Here is a 20,778-nt window from a genome sequence, read left to right as displayed (position 1 = left end):
AGCACCTGCCTGGGCTCTCTGCTCAGTGCTCCCTTTTTCCAGGGGACATCTGCCCTCCTGTCCCTGTCCTTTTCCAAATTATTCACCTCTCGGGCCATTGACTGCACCTCTTCTGCTTGGCTAAGAGTGTACTTTTGGCTTTCTCCAAAGGAAGGAACTTTTTGGGGAAGTTCTAACCTGAAATTTTCTCCTTCATATGCTGCAAAACATCCCTCTATTTCTGCCTTCAGAGGTCACACATCAGACAAAGGGCTGAGCTCCAATACTTCAACCAAGGCTTGTCATAGCTGATCCTGACAGGGTTTGCCCTTGGACCAAGTTACAGCTTCACCATTTAGACACCAAAAGCAGTAATTTCACTGTCTAAACTACTTTTGAAATCTCATTTCTGAAAAACAATTCCTCTTCCAGACAAAGGCAAGTTGTTGAACCAAAAAAGGTTTTACAACCTCAAAAATGAGTTCTGCAAGCTGAGGAGATCTTACCTCTGGTTTGTGTTTTGGTCTCACTCACTGGTACAGCCTGGGATAGGTTTGCATTTCATTAAACCACAGTTATTTGTTCACTGGTGGAAATGCCACAACACCTGCATTTTGCCCTAAGTCCAAACAGAAGAGTGAGCCAGATTTTCACGTCCCTTTTGGTCAGCTTTCCATCTCATGGAGACGTCCCACCATGGGTCCCCTTGCACTGCAGATGGCTTTTGCTGTTCATTGATCTGCCAGGGGCTGCCCAGCTCTGGAACCCAGCCTCAAACCCCTCTGCAAAGGCTGAACTTCCTCCCTGAGGATTTCCTGGGGGGAAAGGGCAGGGGGTGAGGGGCAACAGCTAGGTTCAGCCAAATCTACTGAAGTTGTATCTTTAAAATGTAATCTGAATCCAATTAAGAAAAGGATGAATAATTAACTTTGGCAGCCTGAGTGTCTCAGAGACATTAAAACGCTGGCCTTGGCTGATGAAGCTAATGGTTTTAATTACCTCCAGAAGGGCTGCTGAAATTCAATTTCGGTCCGGAGAGGCCTTTATTTATGTGTTAAACAATAATAACAATACAAATCTCTGTTTTCCTTCAGCTTGCCAAGCACTTTGTTAGGTACACAACATTCCATTTTTTTTAAATTAACATCTGTGACCAGTTCAGGAGGCTCAGTGTGCTCCCTGAGACCACAGGATAGATTTTGGTGGGGCCATGCTACATGGCACTGTACAATCACCACCCACAGAAAAGCCTAATTTGATGTACAAACTTCTTTTCTCAAGCCACAATGCATCAGATACTGTGAATGTAAAGAAAAAACAGCCTCTGAGAGTCATGCTTCACAATGCAATCATCTTTATCAGCCATTTCCAGCAGAATTGTTTTTGAATTCCCCTTCTCTATTGACTCCAGAGTTCCAAGCAATCTGCAATAAAGTGCTGCACAGGGGGCTTTTCAGGATTAAAGGCACATTTTCCACCAGCCAGCCCGGCCTGGTGCTGCTTATTTAAAACTTCTCACTGTGACACAAAAAATACAGACTTTTCCAAATATCTCTGCCAAGATATTAATTAATATTTTTATATGCCCACATCATTTTTTAAAGTAGTTTTGGGCACTGTGTCATCAAACTGTAGGGGTTCTGCTCATTACAAATCTCAAACAGCAGGTTCTCAGTTCAAATGAAGCTTGAAGGAAGCATGGCAGGGAGGAAAGACTCAAGTTGTGAGGAGGTATCAGATTATAATAAAGTTTGGGGACCAGAAAAGCTGATATTTCCAAGTTCTTAAATCTGCTCGTGCAGCAGAGAGCAGGGTGTTTTTTCTGCCTTCCTTTCATGTCTAAGGAAATGTTAAGTGCTGTATTCCCAGCAGATCGTCCCGTGAGGCTCAGGAGCTGCTTTTGCCCATACACCAGGGCTGAACATCTGCTCTCTGCCTGTGCTGCAGCAGGAGCAGGCTCCTCCTGCTCCCAGCTAACAGCCAGGCTCGAGTGCATGGGGAGCATCCCAGAAGGGTCAGACCCACCAGGGCTCCAGCAGAGACACAGCAATGCAGGGATGTCACTCCTGTGACAGTCACATTCTCTGGGCACAGAGACACGATTCTGTCTCTCAGGATTGCACAAGGAGAAGAAGAGAAAACAATCTCTACCTCTGCTCCTTTGTTTGCCCATGTGGAATGTGGTTGGGGATTGTTCACCTGCAGGGATGGCTGGGCTGGATTCTGGGGAAGTTGTTTGGGGTCAGTGACCAAAGGGACCCAGCTGTGGCTCGGGCTCTCAGCAGAGTTACGAGTTTATTCATTAGTTAAATGGGTATGTAAGGAGTAGTACAGTATCTCTTTAAATAGTATATTAATGTAATATGGTATAGGTTTAATAAAGCTATCCTTCATCCTCCTGATCTGGAGCAGACATCATCATTTCTTCCCTGAGCCAGGGTTCACTGCAGTTTTTTACTATATTCTCCTGCCAGGCTGAGCCTGAGGCCTTTCAGAGCAGCTGAGGACAGTGAAATACCCAGCTCCTAGCACAATTCCATAAAAATGTGTCTAGCTCCGTTCTCCCAGGCCTGGGCTTTGGCTCCAAAAGGCCCATTTGGACTCAGGGCTGGGACTGAGTGAGGCTCCTGCCCCAGCCTTTGGGGACAAAGAGCTCACTGCAGGAGGCAGACCAAACTCAAGTGCAGAGTCACTGCATCTAAAGAGAAACGTGATGGATAAAAGTGCCCTGCTCATAACATTTTACACTGCACGGGGAAATCCTTTAGTCAGCAAGAACTGGCTGCCAAGTGGTTCAGTGCTCTCATTTCCACCACAGAAAGGAAGTCTATGCTCTTTTGGTGAGTATTCTGATTAAAATTGACTACTCCATCATGCTTCTCAGACAAAGTGGTTATTTCAACAGTTATAGCACTCTTAAATATCTGTGCTTTTCCAAAATAAAAAGTCAATTTTAGTCTCCCCTGCTGAGTGAAATTCAGTAACTGCCAAACAATTCTCTAAGGAATTTGAGATGTTTAGTATCCTGCAGCACTGGTCCAACTTTTCCCGTGTAATTCTGTGGAATTAGGGACAAGCAGAAATTCTCCTATTTCCTCCCATCAAAATCAACAGAGCTGTACTGGCATAGGAGTGGAATAGCAGAAAATGGCTCTGGGTTAAAAATCAAGAGCAGTGCTCGATTTTCAGGAAAGCTGAGCACGGGCGTCGTAAGGACAAAAGAAATATGATGCACAGTCCCAGTGTGAACATCAGGGAGATGTGCTCCTCCACAGGGACAATAATCACTGCAGTAAAATGGAGGGGAAGTGGAGAGAGTGAGAAAGAACAAAGAAAGTTTACAAAGCAATGCTAGAATAATCACCCAGGCTGATTTATCTTTGTGCATCTGATGGCTGAGGGCTGTCTGAACTGTCTGTGGAGATCTTTTCAGTTACACGAACTGTCAGTGGTAATAAACAAGGACCCAAAAAATCCCAGTGCCTATCCAATTTTTAAATATGCAACACAAAGAAAAATTACTGGACTAAGGCATTATTCTTTTTATGTTCCCAGCAATGAAAAGCATGCTGAGAAAAGTAATTATAGAAAAATTACAAAACAGCAGAAAACGGAGAGTGCTACATTATTTCTATTTCATTGTCCTATTAGAGTATGAAGCTGGCTGGAAATTTTAAGAAATAACTTATGATTTTAGACTGCTATTGTATTGCAGCCAAAGTGCAGTGTTTGAATAATAATAATTTCAGTATTAGACCTAGGAAACAATGCTCCAAACGGATAAATTACACATCTATCCCACATATTTTTAAAGCATCTTGCAACATTAGGTCTTTTTCAAAAGAGCCTTTATGAACACAAATTGATGCACCTTTTTCTCAGTCATCCTCAGCTATAACAGTGAAAGATAAAATAAAGACCCATATATTGCCTCAAGAAAAGAAATTTGGGATGATTTTTTTGTAAACAGAAGCTCACAGATAAATACCCAAACATTTCCAAAATCCTGGGCTCCCTAAAAATGCAATGGGTTGTTTCTACAGTTCCATCATCAAGATCAGATGGTTTTAAGTATTTTCCCTGTATAAACACTTGTCTGCTTACAAGCCCATTGATGAGCTGCTTGAACTATATTGATTGATGGTCTCTTCTGAATTGTGAACAGGCTACAAATGGGATAAAAAACAAAGTCATTTCTAGCTTTAGAAATGCAGAAAATGTGTTCAAAACTCCAAACAATTTCTAACACAGATTGTATAACACTACTGCTTAGCTGGAAATGTCCATCCACATGTGAACTTTACAGGAGCCATTTTTATACTCTCACAGTTTGAAAAGACAGCCAGAGGAAAAATAGGAAAAAAGAACAATTTAAGAGAATGATTTAGGAGACATAAATATTTCAGTTGTGTCCTGCATTGGTGTTTTGGGGGAGGGAGACCCAGGCTTCAAACTCTATTTTTCTGTGGGAGAAAATGATTCCTCTTTGAAAGGATTTTTGAACCCTGGGTCCCCAGGTGTCCACCATCCTTTAGCTGAAGTGACATTTACGTGGCAGATGGTACAAATAGCCTGGCACGCTTTGTAGTTGTTGGATCACTATAAAAACAAATCTGCCAGATGGCTGGCATGTTCCTTGGCAGGAGCAGAGGGCCCCACTGACTGATGGAGGGAGAAAGCTGCCCAAAATGCAGTAATAGCATCTGAATTTTCTTTGGAGCACTTCTGAGCTGCAGCTCTGTGCTGAACTGAAGGGACACTGCTGTCCCGTGTATGCCACTGCCCCTCCTGCCCCTGCCCCTCCTGCCCCTGCCCCTGATGCCCCTGCCCCTGATGCCCCTCCTGGCACTGCCCCTGTCCCTCCTGCCCCCGTCCCTGCTGCCAGGAGCCCCCAGCAGCAGAGGCAGAGCTGGGATCCCCCCGGCCCCAGGGGATGTCTCCTGTCCCACCCAGGTGCCACCCAGCAGGACACTGCTGCACCACTGCTGCAGTAAACCCTCAGGCAGCTCCTGACCCTGGGTCTCTTCTTCCTGGCCCTTCTCCAGAAGAACAAAGACATCAAAATAAATGGATTCTTTCTTTCTCCCACCACAGCCACACTGGTGCACCTGTGGCTCCCTGCCTGTTTGTGCTGGCTGCCCTGGATGGAGGAAAGCCTGGAACACTGCTCTGGACCAAGGAGGGAGGAAGACAGGACTTCCCCAGGTGCAGCTGCAGCAATGGTTATTTGCTAGAGGGACTTCTTCACCCTGCCTCAGGCTCCCCATCAGAAGGAGGAGCTCGATCAGAGCAGTCCCTTCATGCCTGCACAGCTCCTCCAAGTGTCCCGTGCCAGGGCTTGCTGGGAAGATGGGACTGAACAATCTTCAGTCTCTGACTTGGTCAGAGCTGCCCACGAGTTCCTAACGGTCCCCAAGTGCTGATTGCCTGCTGACCTTAATTACATCCATGACATTTCTCAATCAAGGGTTCAGCATGTTCCTTCAGGAACATTCTGCTCATCTGCACTCCCATTTTGCCTTCAATCAACTTATTTATTTGTTCAAACCAGTTGATGACCACTAAGCTCTAAAATTCAAAATAGATGTTATCATTCTCAAGTGAGGACCAACAAGATAAACGAATCTCAGCAATAAGGAATGTGGGCCAGGCGTGCTACAGACATAACAGCAGAGTGATAAAACACGAACAATTTCAGCATGTCTGTGGTCCAACTCCTCAGCAGGGTACCAGGTCAGTGCCAGGCTGACATCTGAGCACCACATGGCTGTAAGAGGGTTATTTCAACCCTGAAATAAACTTGTTACAACTGCTAATCCCCTGCACCTCTGAAGGCACTGAGCTGAGCTCCTCAGCAGCATTGTTCCTGTCCTTCTTTCACAACCACCTTGGCTTCAGTGCCTTAAAGCTCCTGCTGAAACCAATGAAAAATCTGGAGTGCTGTGCAACTACATCTGTAATCTGAGCTCAAGTTATAAGTCATTCACAACTTTCAAAGTTCTTTCCATCCTGGTGCAGAGCCCACAGATATCAGAGTGAAGGTTCATGTTGTCACACTGAAGTTAATATTCCAGAATTTCAAATTTTCCTTTGTGACTAGTCTCTTTCAATTTCTTTCTCTAAATATTAGAATAAAAGTGATTTTTTATCTCAGCAGATTTCAGCCTTTGGAGACCACCTCCAGCTGGCACACAATAGAACAGTGACTGAATTAATCTAACCTGTTTTGAGTAAAGATCAAGAAGAAAAATGGAGAATTCACAGCTTGTTCTCAAGAACTTTCTTGCATTTCCATGCTCTAAGCTCCCTAGAAATTACACCCACCTGACAGTCTGTGCCACGAATGTCTAACAGTTCATCAGCACCCCTGATCTCAGTATTTCAAATGTTCAAGAGACAGCACCAGGAAATGCAAGATACCCTACAGTTTTGTTCCTATCAATGGCTCACTGAAACAAAATGGAATCCAAGTGGGACACAGTAATTCCTCCCAAGCCAGGTGCATGAATTAGTAACACAGCTCTGCAGTGCTAAGGAATATTGAAAATGCAGCAGGGCATCCCTGGACACAAAGAGCACAGGGGATGTGCCTGGGGAGATCTGTGAGGGTGGCACAGGGGCTGGAGCAGAGCCAGCAGGAAGGAGCACAGGGCCACAGGAGCTGCAGGGATGGACCCTGCTGCATTCCAAGCTGGAAAAAGCCACACCTAACCAGGTGAAGGAGCAAAGGGAAGGACTTAAGCACGAAGATCCCTGTTGGAATTCAGCATTATTCAGGAAGAAGTCGCCATCCTTGACAGAGTCAGCCCCGAGCCAAGCCCTGGCCACCAGCAGTGCCCACCCCACCTGCCCAGCAGGACTGCTGAGGAAGGTCACTCATTTTCAGAGCTGGCTGCTCAGAGACACCTTGGCTTTGTCTGGACCCCCTGAGGATCCCGTGCACTCCAGCTGGGAACAGCAAACTCTAAAGAACTGCAAAGTCTCATTAATGGGAAGCCTATGCCCTTTTATTTTTTTTTTTTTTTGAGCAGAAGGAAAATCAATGTGAAGGGGAGCTGAGAGAGGCAGAGCACTCATCCCACTGAGCTGCTCCCAAGAGCTCATGGATTTCTCACTAGGGCTCTCCCTGGGCCTGTTCTCCAGGACTGAAGCTGCTGCACACGTACTGGTGTGTATTGCAACTCTTTATCACTGTCAGCATTGCCCTTTTTTAGATTTTCAAATTGTTTCTGTGCCTCTGCCTGCCTTTCTGCAGGGGCTGGCAGAACTGTGCACCCCTGGTTTTGCTGGCTGCTGCAGGAAAGGCTGAGCAGGTGCCCATGGAGGGGGCCTCTGCCTCTTGCTGCTCCCCTGAGAGATGCATTTATCTGTACCCTGGGGAGAGAGGGAAATGATACTTGCCACAGAAGAAGAGAAGTATAAAAAGAATTACCATGAAAAATTAATTCCCATATTTTTTTTGTACCAAAAAAAATACAGCTTTTGATGAAAAAATCTACAGTTCTCAGGCAGTTCATTTCCAATAACTTATTTCCATTCTTTATGAAAGAAAGAATGGGTAAGAATATAATTATTTTTTTCCAGAATCTAGAGAAAAAGAGACATTCTGTCAAAAACAGTGTTCATACAAAAAAAAGATTTGATCCATTTAAATTTGTTTGGCCACAGATGTATTATAGCTGTGGAAACAGAACCACTCAAATGTGGGCAATTGAACACTCCCACTCTCTTTTACTTGCTTTATATTGTCTGTGCACTGCATCTATGAAAAGATTAAACTGTACAAAAGTTCAAGATCAGATATAACATCACTGCAACAATCTCTTGGAGCATTGGCATCTGGTGTTCCAAGGGGTGATTTAAATGGGCCCTTTGAACCTTGGCTCATGAATTTCTGAACATGGTGAACAAACACAAGTATGTGCTCAAAATCCACAGCATTTTAACATTTGCTTAAGAGGGTTCCAAGGACACCTGAGAGACGTTTCCAATTGTCACATTGGTTCAGTAGGCTTCACTTAGCTAATGTTTTGGGAATTTGTGACTGCTGGCACAGCTCAAAAGCCAGGAATTCTGTCTTAGCCTGACTCTTCATGTCAATTGCATAACAATTCTTTTCACTAGTTAAAAAAAATACTACCACAAGAAAATCCTAAATGGCCCATTTAAAAGAAATGTCTTGGACAAAGATTTGGGATGAGATTTTCCTTTAATCATACAGGGGAAAACAAAGCTGTGGAAAAACATTCTGCACAAAGTCTGTGGATGTAAATGCACCAGACCAAAAATGTAAGGAGAGAGAATTATTGAAAACGGAGCTGTTAAAGGACTGTGAGGAACTGGAAGGTCCATTCACATCCAGCCTTTCCTGGTTATGTGTTTCAGACCCCTTAAGGAAAACTTGATTCCAAAGAATTCTATATGAAATATCTTTGATCTCTAATCACTAATATCACATCATATTAAAACTTATTGCAGTATCTCATTAATCATCACAATCCTAAATCTGTTTAGTTGAAAGCTGGGCCTTTCCGAACTATTCCCAGTGGAGAACCAACCAATCTTTCAGTGACATTTAATTGCTGGCTGTCCTCTTTAATCCTGGCTAATTCCCTGAATGCTGCTCTTTAAAACAGGGTTAATAATAGCACATTTCTCCCAAGATTCTTCTGTCTTACAAGATGGGAGGTCTTGAGGCAAAGCTGCATTTTATTATCAGCCTGAAGAGTTCCTAGAAAAATTATACTTGGAAAGCAGATGGGGTCATTAGGTGCTTTACAAGTAATAAAGATAATGATAGTTAGATGGATGACCTGAGGAAGCCAACCCCCCTTCAAGTGCTCAGACTGACACAAAGGGCTGGGGTATTAACAAAGCTCTCTGGATAACACAACAGAAGCAAGAAACAAATCCAAGTTGGGTAGAAGTGAGCCCAGTTTCAGTCACTTACGTGGTGTAAGGATGTAACTGATGCATTTATGCTTCATTTTGAACAGTTACTGCTTTGCTGAGTCTCACCTTCAGGGGCACCACTTGCATCAGGATGGCGAAGTTGGTGAGGTGGTTGCAGAGGCACACGGAGTAGTTGAGGTCCCCACTCTCACGCACACAGCCCTCGTCAGACCAAACACCAGTCCCATTGCTGCAAAGCACAAAAGGCAGTGTCACCTCTGCCAAACGCACCTGCTGCAGGTTCACTTGACATGCACTGTGCAGGTTAGCTTGACATGCACTTGACTCCTGTTCACAGGAGCCAAAAGGGTCTGGAAGCCATCTCAGGCTGGGGACCCCACTAACGCTGCTAGTGTCCTCTCAATTCCATCCTGAAAATAGTTAAGGAAAACATTCACCAGGACAAAGCACAGATCAGACCCCTCCACGAACGTCTCTAGAGATTTCTCCCTGGTTCTAAAATCAATGAATGATAACTACATTTACAGTACATTCTGCATCTAATTTATGGCATTTCACCCAGACCCAGATTTCTTTATTTGGAGAACTGTAGTACCAGACAAGTCAATAATATTGCAAAATCCCCAGAATCATTGTGTCTTCTGTGCTGCCTGACCCTTACCCAGTGCCACACTCATCCTGTTAAAGCAATTCAGGCTGGAAGGATCCTCACACACTTTGCTTTTTTCTGAGCAGTGATCCTCATGAGTTTGCTTTTCCTCAGAGCCAGGACAAGCCAGAATTCCCTGTGCTCTGCCAGCCTTGGGGTGCAGTGGGGACACAGGAGCCTCAGGGACCACGGGTCACCCACCCACTGACTGACAGGAACTATTTCTTTCTCCTTTTTTTCTGGGTCCTGCAGATTGACTGAGTGATCTGTACTTCTCCCAGTGCTGTTTTAAAGATAGGTATTACCTCATACTCCTGCCCTTCAGGACCTCCTTGAGCTCTCAGAGAGACTGTTGTAGGTCAGAAACCAAATTAACTACTGTGCACCAGGGAATAAACCCATCCTGGCACAAGGAAGCTCATCTGGAAGGACAGATTTCATATTTGAGTTTTAATCCCTCCAAAGCCCCCAGGGCCCCAGCCCCAGAGGAGAGCAGTACAGGAACAATGCCCCAGTCATATTCATTTGCTTCATTAAAACCTGCTTCTAATTTCTCCTAATTTGTGAGTAACCATAACAACGAGTAACTGCCAACAGCTGGGGCAGCTCAACACAGGTGAAACAAAACTTCAGTAAAACAATAGCATGACCTTCCCAAGTGCATGGTGTTCAGGAGGGATCACAGCATCCCAGACCATTGCTACATCAACTAGGCTTACACTGTTACAGCTCAAACCCTGCTAATCCCCATGAAATGAAAAATTCACTATTTGCACTCTTTCTCAATGAGTTCACTAAGAGCAGCATATTTCAAAAGAAAAAAAAATTTAAATGTATTCAGTGCTAAAAAAAAAAAAAAAAAACCTACTGCTTTTCCACAGCTCTTATTTTCTGAGTGAAATTTGAAGTGATTTTTATTTCCTTTTAATTCTACTTTGCATTAAAGATGGATCATTGCATTATGTTTATCAATTCCATGCACTGGCCAAAATCCACAGCTCTGAAATCCAGAATTCACACGCTGCTGTGGCACAGAGCCAGTGAAAACAAAGGCTGTGCTGGAGCTCTGCCACCCTGAAACATCCGAGCACCTGCCCAAGTGGACACACTCATGAAACAAGACAAGCACGATTTGTATAAAGTCTGCAACTCTGATTACAAAATGTTTCCAGTTCCCAATTGCCACCCCAGGGTGTGGGAATACCAGGTCTCCTATCTCTGGTAAGAAGAAACAATCAGATTTGGGTTTTTTGGTTCCATTTCTTTAACTATTTCCATGAATGAAAGGAAGCAAGAAGAATATAGATAATACACAGGATCGCAAAGAAAGTGTAATGTAGTAAAACCAGGTTAAAGAATTTGGAATGATGCGACATACCTGTAATCCAGAAATGCACAGTAAAGATGAACTCTGTTACTTTTATTTAGTGCTTGGCTGTATTGTCTGGGCGTCTGCAAGAAAAAAACACAAACCCCGAAGGAATGTTTAAAAAGGCCTAAATTTCTCTATTCACTACTTCATGTTCTCATTGCTACAATAATTTAAAGTGATTGATTATAGATTAACACACCAGAACTGGCAGCAAAATTGTTCAGTCCTCATTTCTCCAACATAAGCTCCAAACGTGCAAAGACTGGCACTCAGTCTTAATTTTATGCACTGGGATTAAACTTGTAGCACTCTGAGTGAGAAATCTGTGCCTCCTTTAAGCAAATAGCAAAGCAGGATCACTATTGTACATAAGCACAAATACATTTGTTAATTTTTGCAGGATTGGGACATCATTCTTCAGTATACACATGGCTTCTTTGGGTTTTGTTCCTCGTTTGTTCTCACTGAGTAATAAAAACGTCGCATTTTACGATTAATAACTCTGAAATATGTGCACTACAATGACCAACTCCCAGACATTTTCTTTCCACAACAGCAATTACTTTAAAACATACATTCAAACTGAAAGAGCTGTGCCATAATTCAAGATTTTATTTTAGCACACCTCAGCATTATAATGACATAATTTCTATCTTCCATAAACAGGTTTAGCAACTAAGTCAATCTCCTGTATTCCAGAAGCTTTGAGATCCAATTCTCCACTCTGTTACATGAGCTTGATGACAAAATTATTCAAATTATATTGGAGTGAAGTAATAGTTTGTTACAGATAAAATTATTCAAACTAGAAGATTTCCAGTGTTTGTTCAACCCTTTCTAATACATAAATCCCAAAAGTCCATATTATGTGGACCCTGCCTTATGGCAATTTTTTAATTACAAGAGTCTTCTACATAAAAAAAATCACTGGTGAATTAACAGCTCTCAGATTATTGCAACACAATTCTGCTGTCAAGACCAAAGATAACCAAGTTTTGCTTTCCTTGTTTTAGGGAATGAAGAAAAAAACCCAACACCTCATCCTGCTGAAACTCAACCAAGTACAAGGAGTCCCTGATGCAATTTTCCTTCTCCTCTCATGAGCCCAGCCCGGAGTGTCAGGCACGAGGTAGCACAGGTCCCTCCTGGCTGGAGATAACCCAGAATTTCTGCCCAGCCAGGGCTCCCAGGACTGCCCCAGCTGTGCTGCAGATAAGGACATTGCCTGCTCAGCCCATCTCTGCACAACATAAACGGAATTTTCTTATCTGCCTGAGCACAGCCCTGGCCCAGGTTTGCAGTGCCTCGCCTCACCCTGCTTTCCTGGGGATTTCTGTCACGGGATGGTGCTGCAGGTCAGGGGCTTTGTGAGAGAGGACTGTCCCTGTCACCCCAGCACTGTCCCTGTCACCCCAGCACTGTCACTGCCACCCCAGCACTGTCCCTTGCAACCCAGCACTGTCCCTGCCACCCCAGGACTGTCACCCCAGCACTGTCCCTTACACCCCAGCACTGTCACTGCCACCCAGCACTGTCCCTGCCCTGCCCCTCTGGCTCTGGGGACGCCCTGGAGCCTTCTCCCGCAGACAGCAAAGCTGTGGAAGATGTGCACTGGCACCTCACACCGCAGGCTGGGAAGGGGCAGTGGGGCAGGCTCAGCCCCTGGTCCCCAGGAGCACCTCGCTGGGGCAGTGCCAGCCTCTGGTGCCACTGCCTTTTGTCTGGGCTCTGCTGGCAGAGCTCACGCTGCCCCAGCAGCAGCAGGGACACGCTGCCAGTGTGCTGATGGTGTCACACCCTCATCCCCACAGCTCTCCTGAAGGCAGCAAGTGAAAGAGTCTGCAGCTGCCTTGTAGTACAAATTATTTCCCTTCTATGACAGACAGTGCTAAATAACCACAGAGAGACAGAAAGATATGCTGTAATAACAGCAAAGATGGAACAATAACTGCCATTTCTGATTAGTGAGATTTCTCTAGATAAATCTGAATTCTAATACACTAAATGGAAAGGGCACCTCAGGGTCAGGTTGGAAGAAGACATGGCACTGCACTCGTGTATCTTTTACACAAATAAATCCCAGATGTATGTTTTACCCTCAATTAAATTTCTCTGGCAAGGGACAAGTCCTTGTTTTTGTCCATCTTAACTCTAAACACAGATGTCACTCATTAGACCATGAACCATACAGGCCTCACTGTCCAGAGCTGTGTATGTACTCAGATGGAGAAATAGTAAGTAAATAATAATAATTAAAAATAGATAAATATATTAAAGAATGGAAAAGAAGGTTATATCCTAATTTGCCTTTGTATTTCTCTTAAAGAATCTGTCCCATGTTTTATCACCCATTATGTAATCTCCACAAGGCTTTCCAGTGCCATTCATGATAACTGCATAAAATACTCATCCTCTGAGACTTCACTGGAGTTCTGCAGCAGAATTGTCATCAGGATAGAGAGCCCCCAACACATAAGAAACTGGCTGCAGAGGAATAAACTCCCTCTGATCTTCAACAGCTCTACTTCAAAGTACTCTCTAATCTATGAAGAAGGAACTGACTGTACCTCAATATTGCACTTTTAAAGTTAAACTGTGTGTGACAGCTTATATGTGACTTGGATCCTGTAGAACTGAGCATATTGATTTAATGACATTGATAACAGAAAGCTTAAAATACAAGTAGGCTTTTACATGAAAAGATTAAGTCACTTGAGTGTTTATTAAAAGCCTGTGAAAGGACAGCTGATGAAGCTTTCAGGGGAGGGAAAGTAGCAGCACACTGAGTAATCCAGGATCTGTGCATGTGCCCTCCCTAATCCAAATTATTCACATCATTCCTTCTGCACAGAGAGGGCACATGCAGCTTCTCCAAAAAAGAATTACACTGAAAGAGGAAAGCAACCTCTCGGCACAGGAGCAGGGCAAGGTCAGTGCCTGTCTGGGGGAGCCTGTGCCCTGAGGAAGGACTGGCTGGACTCGGGGTCTGAGGGCCTTTTCCAGCCCCAGGAATTCCCTGCTGGCTCCCTGTGTGTGCTGCCAGCACACAGCCCTGGCAGTGAGCACCCCTCTCCGTGAGCCAGGCAGAGAAGCACACACCCCAGAACTGAGGGATGCTCGCAGGGGATGGATGTGCATGGATGTGTGCTGGGAGCCAGGCAGGCAGAGAAGCACACCCCAGAACTGAGGGATGCTCTCAGGGGATGTGTGCTGGGAGCCCAGCCTTGCTGGGAGCCAGGCACCAGCCAGCTAAGAGGAAGAGGAGGCCAGAAAAGGGGGTGTGGGCTGAAAGGGCTGCTGGAAACCCTCAGGAAAACCTACTGCAGGAAATGTCAGGAACAAAATTGCAGAAGAAAAACAGGCAGCCAGCTGCTGCTGGGAAGGCTTGCCAAGGAAGAGGAGCCAAGCAGGGTGGGGTGAACCTTTGTGAGATTAGTTGTTTCTCCTCTCCTCCCCTGGATTTAAAAAGAAAATACTTAGGCACACAGTGGTGGCCACCAGGAGTGGAGGGTGTGCACCTTCTTTCTTCAGTGTGAAAAGGATGAACCTTTGGTCAGGGCTGTCACTGACCTAAACACAGCAGCTCCAAGCCCAAGGTGTTCCTCTCATCCAAAGCAGTTGACAATTTACCTCTTTAAGTTCAATTTGGAGCCCACTTGTCTCTGTTTCCTCACTTCCATATCCTTATGTGCATGTGGTTCAAAACAAATTTTGATTCTGGTTCTTGGATTAAATTAGAGACTAAAATGATGCATCTAATTTAAGGATTTCCTGTCCTCACAGTGACATCCTGACTGTTAGCGTGACCTATTCAGGTTCACAAGGTTTATTGACTTTGTTTTCCATCCATTTCTCCTAATTACCTAGAAGATCAAAACTTTAGAGTACATTCATCTACTCAGTTACCTGGAAAAAGACAGATAGAAAGAATAATCACCCCTGTCTGTGGTGGCTATATTGGCTGTTTTCTTCCAAGCTGTGAGAAAACTGCATTGCAACAGATTTGGGGCTTAGATCAGCCAACTATTTTAATTTAGAGTCCATTTGACTGATTCACCCTAAGATGTAACTAGCATATGTAATGAAAAAAAACATTGTAAATTGCACAGAAAGGAATTTAGGTTATGAATAGGGAATTAGAGTGTGTTATGGATAAAAGCCAGACTTTCAGTTGTTTCATTGTTGTGAACAGAGCTGTGCCAACACACACTTTCTGAAGCAATGAACACAATACTTTCCAACAGGAAAGTTTGCTGAATATATTTCCTAATGGGACAATCAGACAGTTAAACTGCATGAAATCACAAAGGGTGGGAAGCTGTGACAGACTGCAATACAAAATTAAAAATGAGTGAAGTATTAGAGGTTATAAAGTCATCTGAAATGGGAGAAGGTTGCCACATGGATTGGCTTTGATTATTCCTTTGCCTGAGGCTAAAAATAGTTGACATATCAATCTCCTGCAAAAATAGCGTTAATCAAATATTTCACCAATATCCTTCCCCAGCTCTCAGAGTTGTCTATTTAACAGCTGCTGTACTGGGCAAGCAGTGTGAGAACAAAAGAGTAATGAAAAGCCCCATGAGCACCAGACTGAAAAATATCTTGGCTGCTCTACCAGATATCATTTCTATAAGACAGAGGAAGGAGGAGGAGGGAATGGATGAGGAAATTGTCCTGGTGCTTTCTTTTTTAATTATGGCACATAGCAAAAAAAAAAAATTTACTGCTGTCAAATATGTAGAACATCAGAAGGTCTTGCTATTTTTCTGCTACCAAGTCCACATCCATTTGAATAAAAATGCCGTTCTCTTAACAGGATCCCATCTTTTTTACAGCACTGAACAAGGGGCTTCGTGCAGCAGCTGCCAAGCCAACATCTGAGCACTTGCAGATGTCAGGGAGGGCTGCCAGGCCCTGTCCTGTGTCACTCCCTCACTTATGATCTGTCCCTTGGTGTTTGTCCTGCTTCAGCTGGTGCCTTTGTGCATCTCAGGTCACCTGCCTACAGCACAGGCAGGTGAATGCCACTGCTGAAAGAGCAGCTCTTTTCTCTGGCTTTGGTGCTTAACAGCAGTAAAGTCAGTTCTTCCCAAACTGCTCAGGGAAAGCTGCAATTTTGGCAACAGAAAGGTCTGCAAGCCTTGAGTTAAAGTTAGAAACTCCCTAAATGCACATGCATGGCTCCAGGTGGCTTTTCTCTCATTTTACAGCTACAGAATTCCCACCCTAGCAGAGGAGTTCCACTGATGGAACCCCTCTGGCACCGAGCACAGCTCAGGGTCAGTGCTGAGGTCTGGGCAGGGTTGGCTGTGGATTGTGCAGATTGCTGGGCAGCGATGAGGAGCTGCAAGCCAAAACTCTTCCAGTTTGGAAGCCAGAACTATTTAAGATGCAGCACTGCAGTGTAAACCCATGCCAAACAGCCACTGACTGCAGTCTGGATTAATAACACTCACAATATTGTTGTAAATCATGGTAATAAAGGAGAGCACAGAAAGGTTAAAAAATAGCTCCAGAAAGGAGCAGGTTCATTTGCATTGGAGATGCATGGAACTGCCTTGGATGGAAGATGTGCACAAACAGAAGCTGCAGGATAAAGACCTTTGAAATTCAATTTGGTGAGCAACTGGGTTACATCAGTAAATATTTGATGTTTAAAAAATTTAAATGCCAGTCAGGGAGAAGCAGAGCTCAGCATGACAGCCTTTCCTTATGTAAGCACCAACAGACACAGAACTAACTGATGATCTGTATGAAAAGCTGCCTTAATGCTTGAGTGAAAACATTTTTCATGTTCCTTAAAGCACAGCTCTATACCAAAGAACAAAGAGGTGAAATATTAATATTGTCTCTCAATAAATAGTCTCATTTACATAATTAGCAGAGAGTTTTGATATGTCCTTACAGTAAAACAGTTATATCCATATGTAAGAGAAAAATTCCATGTAGAGCTCCATCTAAACCTGTATGGAAGGATGGGCTGAGGGCAGGGTTGAGCCCATGGCACTGAGGCAGCCTTGCCTCCACCTTTCAGCAAGTCAATCCAAACGGGAGAGCAGGGGAGCACCAGTTTCCTTCCTGGGTGTTACTAACAGAGCTTGTGCAGAACCTCAAACCTGGCACCCTCCCCACTGCCTTCAGGCACAGCCTCCAGCCAGACACTGCCTCTCCAAAGTTAATGAACCAGTCTGGCTCCAAAGAGATCTCATTTAATCCAAGTGATTAAAAATGCAACTGATTCTACCCAAGGTGCCATGTTGATGGCTTTTTATAATTTTTGTAAGAAAAGAAACATCTGCATCAGACAAGACCTGTTCAGGACAGGCAGCATTCCAGTTGTGACTCCCAGTCCCATCTCCCAGTCCCGATGCTACTGCGGCAGAGAATTCAAGTGAGGAACAAGAAGCTGGGGCAGCTCAGCCCCAGCTGGGCAGGAGCTGGGCACTGCCCTGAGCCCCAGCACCCAGGGGTGGGCAGGCACCCAGGGTGGGCAGGCACCCAGATCCCAGCCCACACACACCTGGAGTTTCAATAACCAGGTTTCATCAAGCTCAGGTGGAACTGAAACCCCGGAGAACAGAGGTTTGCTACCTGCAAATAACAAGCTTCAGCGACAGCAAGGAGCTGTGCTGGGTTCAAAGCACAGCTTAAAAACCCAGCAGCAATGGCAAGTCTCACCGGCCCTTCTTGGTTTCAGCTGTACTCACTTCTTTGCCAAGCCAGAAATTAAATCTGAGTTAGCAAACATCTGTTTTCTGCAAGAGTGAAAGTCATAATTAAGAAGAATCAATCCATATTTATTATGGAGGAAGCTTTAGAGACCTTTTAGGCAATTTTTCACACAACAGGCACACCGTAGTTATCCCAAGATACACCTCCAAGTGAAGAAACAGTACGTATGACCTTTTCTAAACATATTTTTAAAAAGCACAAAGATGCCCCAATTCTCGTCCACAAAGACTGAAAAGAATCTGGGCCCTTCTCTTTGAAGAGCACAAGGACTTTGACAGCCTGGAGCAGTGAAACATTAAAATTTCACTTAGACTGCATGATAATAAGAGGGATAATGAACTGTTTGTGGAATATTTGTGAATAGTGCATTCATCTTCTTTATAAAGGCTGCAATCCCCTGCACTTCACCTCCAGGGACACAACTGGCTTCTGGGACAGGCAACCTCGGGAGCAGGAGGTGTCTGCTGAGCCAAAGCCCCATGCAGCAGGGGCAGGATGGGGGCAGTGGCTGGAGGGGCCGGGGCTGCTCCGGGGATGCTCCAGGGATACTCCGGGGATGCTCCAGGGATCCTCCAGAGATCCTCCGGGGATACTCCGGGGATGCTCCAGGGTTGCTCCAGGGATGCTCTGGAGATGTTCAGGGGATGCTCTGGGAATGCTCCGGGGCCACTCTGGGAATGCTCCGGGGATGCTCCAGGGATACTGGGGATGCTCCGGGGATGATCCAGGGCTGCTCCCAAGACACTCCCAAGACACTCCCAGGCTCCTGCGCAGCCCAGCCCGGGCAGGGCGGCTCTGCCGGGCCCCAGCCCTGCTCCCCTGGGCTTGGGTGAGCAGGAGCAGAGGTGAGAGCGGAGCAGGGGAGCCGGGAGCACCCGAGGAACAAAGAGTCCAGGGCACAAAATCCTCTTGGGGTGTGCATGTGCACGGGAAGCAGCGGAACGGGACCATGGTGTGTGACACAAATAAACGGGTAAATAAATATAATAAACGGCTGTACTCCTGAGGAAAACACCAGCTCCTTTGGCTGTTGGAACCCCCTTGGTCAACGTCAGGTCTGCATCTCGCACCTCGGAAAAACCCAAGTTTTGGTAAGGTATTCAGCCGGTTTGTCCTCATCCATCCACAGAATAATTCCCTTCCATACAAAGGACCATCTTTTAAAGGGAGTTTTGAAGACAAGATTTAATGAAAGCTTTAGGAGGAGTTTTAATAGCTCACGTCAGAAACAGAGTACCAGGCTTAATGGCAAAAATATTTACCACTCAGTAGTTTGTTGTGGGTATATTTTTTTAGGACTGGATTTATATGTTAGCATTTTCCATTCTCATTAAACCCCGGCTACGCGAATGTTGCCTCTGAAAGGCAGTGCCTCACATTCTTTGTGAATTATTTGTGGCAGCCTTTGTTCTAGATTGACCCCTTTAGCCCTTACATCCCTTGACTAGCTGCTAATCGGCATTTATCCTTCCCCTGCCTCTGCTAATCTCCCGGGAGCGGGTGGGACGGGCGGTCAATGGGAGCGATGGAGTAGAAATAATGACAGAGCACAATAAACATTCCGGAGCGCTGCCACAGCTCACGACAAAGGCTTGCAAAGCAGCCAGCGCTCACTCCTTCCACGATAAGACTGCTGTAACCAGACTGGAAAATATTACAGAATCTTATGCTTGCTTAAGGACAAGATATTCAGGCCCGCTAGGTGAGATAAGAGAATGTTTCTTTTCTGTAATCATAAAGTCGCTTGGATTCAGGCCATTCGGTTTTATTCCCCAATTCTCTTGTCCCATGTGACTTTCCACAGGCTCTTTCCCGTCTCTACGTCCCACTACACATCCATTAGCCAGGGATTTCCTCGGTAACAGAGCAGAGGAGGCTGCTGGACCCTGCAGGGGCACCCGAGCCGGGCATTTCCCGGGGAACAGCTCCAGGAGCCTCCGCTGTCAAAACAGCTCAGAAACTGTTGTGAAATGCTTGGTAGGTGCTCAGCACTGTAGTTTGGTTATGGTAAAAGGGGTTTAAAGGGGTGGTTGTCAGAAATACGGTTCTCAATGTACCACAATACACCGAAATAAAGTACAACACCCCCCAGCGAAACGAGCCAGCCCGGACAGAACTGTCATGGGCCAATCGAGCCCTTAAACCTTCGTGCAAAGGAAGGATTCAAACAGAAACCAATCCAAAGGGACAGAAAACGGGACAAAAAGGGACATCCGACCCACGGAACCCGAGCCGCTCAGCCCGGCCCTGGCACCGCAGCATCCGACGGGATGCTCTGCTCAGCCCATGGCCCCTGGCTTCAGGCCTTCCTTTTTATTGCAATAATGCTGAAATCACTTTTCGTTCCGGGACTGTGCTCCCGTTTCTAACACCCGCAGTGCCCGGACCCAGGGGCTCTTCCCCGAGCCCCCTGCCCGGCTCCGGCCGGGGACGCCCCAGCTCTGCTTCGCTCGAGCAGCTCCAGCAAACAGCCAGCCAGAGGGAAAAAGGGCCGAAAACAGACAGCAAGCCCACAAAACCGCAGCTTTTCCCTCGCTGTAATAAGTTACAGCTGCTGCCCTAAGCACAGTCAATAAATAAAGCAAAGGAGAGCGGGGCTGACCCGCACAGACACAGCGCCCAGCTGGGTCTGGAGTTAATCCTCACCAAGAGATAAAACCTCTCCTCTGTAAAGCCTCCAGAGATGCAAAGAGCTGTAACACACCCTCTCGCAGGACTGTTGCTTAGATCTTAGCACCTCATTAGGATATTACACTCTCCTGACCAGATCTTTCAATGGTTTCCATTACTGCTTTTTTAAATTTCTTTTTTCTTTTCGCTGTGGGAAAAAAAACCCTCTCTTGAGAACATTTACATTTTTTCCCTCCGCTTTGAATATTTTCTCCCATTCCTGCACGTTTGCCAAACATGAGTTGTCTTTTAGTCTGTTGCATGAATGGGGATGAAATTCACACAACTATTTCGTGTCATTTTTCATTCACAGGAAGCATCAGGGTGCCAGAACTATTTGATGTGTGCATCAACCACATCCAACAAATTGAGAACCAGCCTGGAATTAGGCCTGGAGCATTAACTCCAGCTACAAAGTTGAGCAATGTGAGACTAAGCCACGGAGTTGATTTTTCAGATG

The 20,778-nt window shown here is 45.3% G+C and overlaps 1 protein-coding gene across 2 annotated transcripts in view; it reads right to left on the bottom strand.

Moving 5' to 3' along the window:
• Positions 1–20,778, bottom strand: part of ADGRD1 (adhesion G protein-coupled receptor D1) — a 117,918-nt gene that overhangs the window by 45,460 nt on the left and 51,680 nt on the right. For both annotated transcript variants that reach the window (XM_021543959.2, XM_021543961.3), the window contains 2 exons: positions 10,920–10,993; positions 8,998–9,121 (listed from right to left, as the gene is read on the bottom strand). In XM_021543959.2, coding sequence (XP_021399634.1) covers positions 8,998–9,121; positions 10,920–10,993 — 198 coding nt within the window. The remainder of the gene's footprint in view (positions 1–8,997; positions 9,122–10,919; positions 10,994–20,778) is intronic.

The sequence above is a fragment of the Lonchura striata genome, chromosome 18 (genome assembly GCF_046129695.1).
Source record: "Lonchura striata isolate bLonStr1 chromosome 18, bLonStr1.mat, whole genome shotgun sequence".
NCBI lineage: Eukaryota > Metazoa > Chordata > Aves > Passeriformes > Estrildidae > Lonchura > Lonchura striata.
The sequence above is the reverse complement of the archived record's forward strand: the minus strand, read 5'-3'. Positions and strand labels throughout refer to the sequence as shown.